Source organism: Cyprinodon variegatus, unplaced genomic scaffold (genome assembly GCF_000732505.1).
Source record: "Cyprinodon variegatus isolate N-32 unplaced genomic scaffold, C_variegatus-1.0 Scaffold444, whole genome shotgun sequence".
NCBI lineage: Eukaryota > Metazoa > Chordata > Actinopteri > Cyprinodontiformes > Cyprinodontidae > Cyprinodon > Cyprinodon variegatus.
Window position 1 is genome coordinate 628,287 of NW_015150897.1, and position 9,195 is coordinate 637,481.

At 35.5% G+C, this 9,195-nt stretch overlaps 1 protein-coding gene across 1 annotated transcript in view; it reads left to right on the top strand.

Moving 5' to 3' along the window:
- Positions 1 to 6,420: 6,420 nt before the first annotated feature.
- LOC107093742 (claudin-11-like) overlaps positions 6,421 to 9,195 on the top strand; it is a 5,146-nt gene continuing 2,371 nt past the window's right edge. The window contains exons 1-2 of the mRNA XM_015388987.1: positions 6,421 to 6,835; positions 6,967 to 7,131. Coding sequence (XP_015244473.1) covers positions 6,610 to 6,835; positions 6,967 to 7,131 — 391 coding nt within the window. The 5' untranslated portion in view covers positions 6,421 to 6,609. The remainder of the gene's footprint in view (positions 6,836 to 6,966; positions 7,132 to 9,195) is intronic.

The window sequence follows — 9,195 nt, forward strand, 5'->3', positions numbered from 1 at the left end:
TTTTTTTTTTTTTTTTCCAGTGGCCCTAATCCTCTTCCGTATGTTAGTTCTATCTTTTCATAAAACTTTTAGACAAACACACAGAGTGAGGTTCCTGAAATATCTGTGATGAAGAAACTGTGAACTTAGATAAAATAATAAGAAGCAGATGTGATTCCCATGGCTCTATAGTGTCCAAAACAATAAAAATAAGGGACTTCTTAATTCTCTAGAGACTTTGGACAGGAGTCCAAGATAATTGAATGAATTATCAATTATGTTATGACTGCCAGGCAACAGCTTCTTAAAAAAGTAATAATGATATTCTGAAAATTTTAAACTTTAACTAACTACAAATGTATTTCCTACAAAATGGGATTTTATAATAGTGTAACCAAATGCAATTTTCCAAGATATTCCTGCTACAAAAAGTTTTGTGCATCTCAAAATTAATTTCTTTAACGTTTCTCTTTTCTCACTCAGAAAATAAGCTACAGATTTTTGATTGAAACCTTATCATTTTGAGTCCATGCTGCTTACTGTAGCTCAGACTGATGGACCCCACTTGGTTTCAGCTCATGTTAATCATAAATGTGCCTTGACAACTTTTTGGAAAATAGTCATCAGAATGGGCTTGGATGACTTATCCAGTATGACTGTCACTCAGTCACGGTGGGCCGTCCTAAAACATTTCTCTCTCCTACACTGCTTCTGCTGATACTCCTCTTCATCTTTTCCTTCATAGCTTATTCTTCTCTACTTAAGCCTGTTCCCCTGCTGGACCGAACCAGTACTCATGGTTTGTCATGACAAAGAGCCTATCATCACTCTTCACCTCTTCCATCTGATTGACTGACAGCTCTGACAGCATTAGCGATATAAAAAAAATGGAGCAACCATGTCCTACCTTCACTCTTCCCTACCTTGATTTCTCTTTCAGTATACAGTTTTATTTCTCCCTGGAGCACAGAAATCCCATCATACCTCTGTGTCAGCATGGTCGTTGCAGTCCTCAACTCATTACCATATTATACCCATTCTCCTTCCTTGCTTTTTCGTACTTGTCAGATGAACTGCTCCTGGGAATCATAGAAGGATGTCTCTTCCTCATGCTCAGATTTCTTCATTCTTATTTTGCTGATTATGCTTTTATAACCATGTGAAGACTCACACAACTACACAGTTGTATTGTTCTATATTTTCAATGATCTAGCCTTGACATCTATTCATTTTTCAACGATATAACCAGACCTTACTTTACCCAATAACACCTTATTCCTAAACTTTAGGCCTAAACAAACTTTACCCTTATGGGGACTCCGCTTCGGTCCAAATAGCCTGAGTCCAGTTTGCCTTGAGTTTTTTACATTGTTTTTTTTTTTTTACCCATGGTGAATCTAAGCTAGAGTTACAAGTTATTAATTATAATACTAAAGTTCTTTCTAATTTTATGTTGATTTTTAATGCTCCAGTCATGACCAAAAAGGTTATCTTAATGCTCATGGGTAATTAGTATTCTTATTTTCTAAATAACTGTGCAAGTTAAGAGTTTCTTTTAATAAGCAACACTATGGATCTGTAAAATATAGCATTAGAAAAGATGAGCAGCTAAATGTCCTCTCTTAATATACATAATTAACCTGTTCTATTTGTGATAGCATAAGTGCAAAACAGAAATGTAATGTACGTATGCTTTTTCAACTCTGCTGTGCTCCATGCTTCACATCAAGTCTGTTTAAAATCACTAGCTGTTTGTTGAAAGGATTAAACCTCAAGCTAAGATTAAATCTGGTTGTGAAAATTAAATCAGAATGCTTATTTTGATACAACTCTTTGAAAAAATTATGGAACTACCAATCTCTCAGAATGTTAGACAAATTACAGACATGATACAAAACTACAGTCATTTTAGTTGCCCTTTTCCAGCCAAGAAACACTAAAAGAAAACAAGAGAAAAATGTTAGTCATTTATAGACACTTTTGTTTACCTTGAACAGAGAGAAAAATGATAGAACCACTTTATTCTGTCGAAAAGTTTTATAATCGCCATGGATAATTTTATTCCCAAAACTAATACGTGGTTAAGATTGCTGTAGGTAAACATTAGAACATCTGTTGAGAGAGAGCAATTATTAACATATTATTACAATATTCGTTCAAAGCTGCTCCCAGAGGATTTGTTCCAACAGTAAACTGTTGGAACAAATCCTGTTTTCTTAGCTGGAAGTCAAAAAGAAAAAAATAAATAAATAACAACTGCAATTACCTCAAAGGTCTTGCACATGACTCCCCGAGAGCAAGGCAATGTATGTGTTTTGGGCCTTAGCTTTTCATCAAGCTGAGATTCCAGTCTTTGGGCAAATTAACAGAATGAATTTGATGAAACTAATTGCTTTCCTACATCCATCTACGACACAGCCAATCAGCTTTGAACCACACCTCCAAGAAAGCCAATCGGCACCCAAAGTTCTTAAAAGGCCTCCTAATACGCACTGTCTGCTCCTGTGCACAGACGGTGGTTGCGCTGTGTAACTTCCTCCAGATGACACCTTTTCAACCCACCTCCAGCCCCTCCTCCACCATCGTAGCTAAAGCTTCATCAGAGTGTCATTCCTCCTGGACTCTTACTGCATCACCTGTCTCATCTTAACCGGTCCGGCAAAAGACCGCCATGTTGAGCCTGGTTCTGCCAGAGGTTTCTTCCCAACGGGGAGTTTTTCCTCTCCACTATCGCTCCATGCTTGCTCATCATGGACAAGTTCTCTCAACCTGTGTTATCCAACTGGACTTCCATCTTTCAGGTCCCTGAGTGAAGCTCTAGTATCAGCTCACGCAATCCACTGGATCTCCACATAAATCTCAGGAGACCGTCTCGCTAACCAGCAGTCTACAGACTGACCGACTTCATCTCCACTCGACCAAAAGTTTCAGGTCTGCTCCTGTTCATGCTTATCTTTCAAAATTCAGCGCTACAGTATGTTTCCTGCCGAGGTCTTAGTGCCAAAGACAAAGTAATTGTATCAATAAATTTCCCCTAATTGTCTTTTCTCTTCATGTGAGTTTTTCAGATTGAATTGGCAAATTGGGAAAGCCATGAAATCATAAAAAAAAAAGGCGGAGAGATATGGGTATCAATTTCATTAATGTGTTCAATTTTTACATGTATATGTTGAATGAATTTCCAAAGGATCATCCTTGAAAAGAACTAGATCTAAACTACAAGCTCAGCAGGATAGAATAGATTGATTCAAATTCAAACATCAACACCTAAATATTAAATATTCTTAACTAGTTCTCTCATTAATCTTTTTTCTGCTTTTGATAGCTTTATTTAATTTTTTTCTCAAATCTAAATTATGTTTGTACAATTTCCCTAACTGTACAATCTCTTATACTTCTGTATTATTTACATGTATCTCAAATTTTTCTGTGTAGCTTCCTGCTTCCATTTAACTTTACTTGACTGGTGGTGCATATATCTTACATGTTTCCCTTTATATATTGATTCCTTTTTAAAATACGTTTGGACATCTATTTCCAAAACAGATGCTCTCATACATATATTCTCAACTGGAACTCCTGGTTAAAAGTAATCTACGACTATTAAAAAAAACAACAAAAAAATAAAACAAATGAAGTTTAATCACTACAATGGTCCTCTGTAATAAAATGTTGATGTTCTTTGAGCATGTTAGCTGACAAGATCAATCATGTACATTTTTGCCATCCCTGTTTTTCTTACCCACATTATAATCAGGCAGAAGAGTTAAAAGTTGCAGCTTCTCTGCACATAAACAACCATAAAAAATCAGGCGGTAAAAAAACCTACAGTATAACCTGATAGTTTTGAAAGTATTAGTTTGATCCACCATTTATTATCTTTATGTATAAAGTGTAGCCAAAGGGAACAGTTAAGTATAAAGCATGGAGGAAGCAGAGACGTAAATTACAAATATATGCTTTCAGAAGTCTCACAGCCTCTGCTGTCTCTGCACACACAAATACCCTGCAGACACTGTTAGGTTGTCCATAAGAAACGCAATGCAAATACTTTGTAGACTCACAAAAGGGATATATATAAATAATTTCTACATTTTCTACATATTACCGGTAATATATCCCTGGAGTTTATGCCTTTTGGTGCAAGATAAGTCTATTAAACTCAAAAATAAAAGACCCTATAAGGATACTGACTGAAACTAGCAAGAGAATCATTATGCACAATGGAACTATTCCTGTGCTGGCATTAGCTGAAAGGCTACTTAGAGTGGAAGAAGCCATTATCCAAAACAAACATAATAGAGACAGATGATATTTTGTAAATACACTCAGGCTGAAGACCTTAACTTTTTTGGCTTGTGGTCTGATTAAACTAAAATTGAAGTGTTTGACATCAATTTTAACACATGAAGTGAATGGGAAAAGGAGAAGGTTCAAATCCTGAGAACACCACCTGAACTGTTAAGATAAGGCGTCACCCAGGAAAATGGACAATGACCATTTGAAAACCCCAATATTAGTTTTAAAGAACAGGTTCAGTGTTTTGAGGTGACAATTACTGAGCCACATTTTTCTCCCAATTGGCAATTGGCCAATTTTGATAATCCCTAAAGGGACATTTTATTCTAATTATTTTCACACAGAAAAAACGAGGATGTGGGTATTTTTCATGCAGAATATGTGAACATCTGGTTTCATCTTTAAATAAGCGTGCGCTCCCATTCGTTTGTTATCTGATTGACATTTCCTTTAAAACTTTTTCCCACTAAATGTTAGCCTCAAACGTAACCTATAGTAAAAGAACAGACACCTGCACTGGCTGAAGAAAAACCCATAATCCCTACTAGAGAACCAGCTGGAGGTCATGAAAGTGCTGGTGGGCTGATCAGACTGGTGTCGGGAGCCTGTAGGTTTTTTGCTTTTTTTCTAGAGAGCTGTAATTGCCTAAAACTCTGCTAAGAGCCTGAGGCTCACCTTCTAATCTTAACTAAAAGTGATCTGCTGTTCTACAACCACTGGACACAGTGAGCAACTTGTATACTTTTTAAAGATGATAAGGGTACACTGAGTGGCTCCACCTCAATTTCCCCCTAAGGGGGAACCAGGTGAAAGCCTTAATTGATTATCTCCAGTGGAAGGGTTTTCCTTTGAAGCAGCTGCAAGAAATATTGAGGATATATTAATGTATTAAAAGAAGTGGTGATCTTTCTATTAAAAATACAGGAGGTACATCAATGAAAGTGAAAAAGTATTTCCAGAAAAGCAATAAGTTGTTAAACATAGAGTCATACGTTTAGAGGAATGCAGACTTTCTAATATTCATTGCTTTCACATTGAAGCACATCTCTGAAAGAAACAGATGCAGGGAAACCCAATTTCATCCTGCACTGTTAGAGCTTTTAGGACCAAAGGGTATCTGGAGCACCTTAGAAACTTTCGGTCTATATATGTTTTAGACTGATTGCTATACTGCAGCAGCTTTGCAGTGTCCTGATGTGACTGATGGAGTATAGCTTGACTTCATCATACAAAGGGCAAGAGCAATGAAACAAATAAGTCTTCATCTTTTACAGCTGCACTCTACCGCCCCCTGCTGGGATTTTGGCAATTCATCGGCAGTACTGCAGTACCAGAATGAATAATGGAATAAAAATGAAAGTGAGGGCAACAAAACCTATCCTCAATTTTAACAAATAAATGAACATCCTTACATGCAAAATATGACAAAAACATAAGCCCCTAAATGCATGTGAAAAAAATTATGCTATTTTCATTGTTACCAATTTTAATTACCAAATTAAGACCAAAGTATTGGTAAAGAATGGTGGTAGATGGTTCAGGAGATATGGATACTATTTGAGATGCAAAGAATTATGCTGGATCCCATCTGACAGGAGAAGGGAAGAGAAACACATTTTTTTTTAGCATGACAGTTAGTCAAATTCTACTTTAATCTCAACAAAAGTGTTTTAAAAAAGACTAAAGTGTTGGAACAGCCTTGTCAAAGGCCAAATCTGAAAGCCTTTTTTAATTTGAAGGGTGAAATAAAAAAAGGTCGCTTTAGAAAAAGGTTCAGAAAGCAGTATTGCTTGCTTATTTTTCTGTCATTTTATTTTACAGCATCTTGGTATTAGAATAATGATTATAACCTTTCAAATCAACTGTATATAGAATTTGCAGAAAACCGTTAAAACCTGTAGATGGCGGCATTTCTCTTATTGAACAGTCTACTTGCTCAACCACCAGCATAGTGAGTCTGCATGTATCATTTATTACTAAAAAAAAAAAAAAAAGTGGGCAGGGCAGTTTCAGATAAGTGAAAAAAAGTTTTTCTAATCATGTTCTCTGATTGGATAAAAGTTTTTTCTCTCTCTCTCTCTTACTGAGGCAGTCCTTAAAAATCTTCAAATGCATGGTAAAGTTAGATTTTTTTTTAAAGTTTGCAGCAGCAGCCATCTGGTGGACTATCCTGGGGGAAGCTCACGTTTAACTGGATTTAAACCTTTATATTGGAATATTAGCTGTTGATCCATTCTTTTTCCTAAATATTCTGCATATTTATCTACCAAAACATAATTTCAAATAATCTGTGGCCTTGGGACCAGGGTTTTTGTCGCATAATTTTTTGCCATGGCCAACTTTTGTCTCCAGCTGTGTGGCTTTCTTCTCAGCAGCCTTGGATGGATTGGGATTATGATTGCCACATCTACTAGTGACTGGGTGATCAGGTGTAAGTATGGTATGAATACCTGTAAAAAGATGGATGAGCTGAATTCCAAGGGACCCTGGGAGGAGTGCATCATCTCCACAGCACTCACACATTGCTCTGCCTATACACAGGTCCTGGAGCTGCCAGGTAAACATTTGTCAAGTCTCCAATTTTTGTTGATTCCACCACTAACTTTATTTTTTGATCATATCACGCTAGCTTAGTATAAATTGGAATAAATAAATGAATAAATATAACAGAAGTATTTTCTTCCACAGCCTACATCCAGGCGACTCGAGCCCTCATGGTGATAGCATCTATCTTGGGTCTCCCAGCAGTGGGGCTCCTTGTCATGTCTTTGCCTTGCATCAGCCTTGGGAATGAAGCCCAGAGCTCCAAGAACAAACGTGTCGTCTTTGGAGGAGTGCTAATGATTATTGTTGGTGAGAGACAAAAATATTTTATCTGTATGTTTCTGTGGTTATTAAGAAAATAATCACCCGTACTAATATAAACATATCTGTATACCCACCCTAAAAACACCCCATTACATTCCTCCTATCCACCTACCTCTGTCCACACCCTGCTTTTGTCCTGATCCACATGGAAATTCCCTGAGCGGCCAACTTTACTTGGATTATAATTATGCATTTGTTGCTACAGCATTTTTCCACCGCCTGCTTTCTTGGACAGCAACTTACAGTAAACACCTGTTCCCAAATAATTTTGGTTTTCCAACGCCTACTTTTTCTAAAAAAATCAGTCCAGCTGATAATTCCAAATGCGTGCCATAAAAAGAGACATAAAAAGAGACAAAGCATGTGTAGGATTTTTGTATAACATGCATAAAGCAGCAGTAAGCTAATGGGTTTCAGATATGTCAGTTCTGATTAGTATTTCTTTTTTTTAGAACAAATAAAAATAACCCAAAGAAGAGAAACAATCGTTAATGTTGTTCAATGTAATATTTTTTATTCCAACTGAGAGTAAGTTGCTTGTAATCCTCATATATTCATCAAAGTAACTTTCACCAATCTTTATATGTTTGTTAAAGTAGACCAAATCTGATCAAATTCTTAGTTTTGCAGGAATAATTTACCACCAAAAACAAACTAAAATGATCAAACATATAAGACGGATCTGAAGAATGTTTCCAAATCCAACAAATTGATGCATCTCTGGATAAAATGAACCCTGTTTTGGTTATGTTCCTAACCCAGTCCTTCATTAAATATGGACAAAAACAGCGCAGGGTCAGAACAGGGTTCTGTTAAAAGTTTGTCCTTTATACTAAGTAAGAAATGTTTTAAATAAAAATCCATTCTTAAAGCACCAAACTATGTTGAGCCCAATCATTATTACCCTAGGTTAAGTAAGTAGTATATGGGTTAATATTAATGCCTATTTTAAGTTCAAGCCTGCAAATGTCTCATGATGATAACTTCATTAGATCAAGAAATGTAGATACAATACATTTCAAATATAAAATAAAATTCATATCCAATATACAGTACAACACTGTGTGAAATATTCTTTCAAAAACTATTGCGTGAAAATATTATAATATTGTGAGAGAATAACATAAAAACTCTTAATACTATTTAACTAAACTATATAATAGTTGCATAAAATGGTTGAAGGAAGTGTAAGCTGATAACATGAATATTTTTTGTTTGACTAGGAAATTATTTAATGAAATACAGAACTACTTCTCAAAGTTTGTTGCTTTTTTTCTTTGGTTTACAGGAAAGTTTGGGCTGAACAAAGAAAAGTAAATAGAAGTAAATATACAAAGTATCTCAAATTGGGTCATTCAGTCCCCCACCCCCCCTCCACACACTGGATAAGACTAGAACCACTGGATTAGAGTACTCTTGCTACAGTATCAAAAGTGTCATTGATACAGCTAATAGTTACAGGTAAACGTATAAGATTCATGTTTGGAAGAATCCATCCACTTAGCAGCCTTTTTTGCAACACAAGTAAAGAGCAAAATTACACAATGCATTTCTGTGTTAAAAATGATCTGATTAAAAAATATATATATTTTAACTACACCATTGAAGTGTATTTTAACTATCACATTTGAACAACAAAATTCCTTTAGCACTGTATATAATTTTAATGTTTATGCCAACTTTATGACCAGTTCTTAGCTGATATCGTGCAAGGTAAACAGTAGGTGAAAGGGTAATGTTTTCTTAAGTGAAAAAAACACATCAACTGGAGTTGGCAAAAGAAAGTAACATACATTTACAGTACTTTACAGCAGAAGGTTTACATTCAAAACATTTCTTAGTGTATGTTAGAGGAGGTTAAGTAAAAATCAATTAGGTTGTTATAAGCGTAATAATAACTATTATAAAAGGACGCATCAGTGGAAAATGAAATCAGACTCCTTTTTGGTCTCTTTTTCAACTCAACTGACTGTGCTACAGTTTCTTTGAGCATATATATATATATATATATATATATATATATATATATATATATATATATATATATAT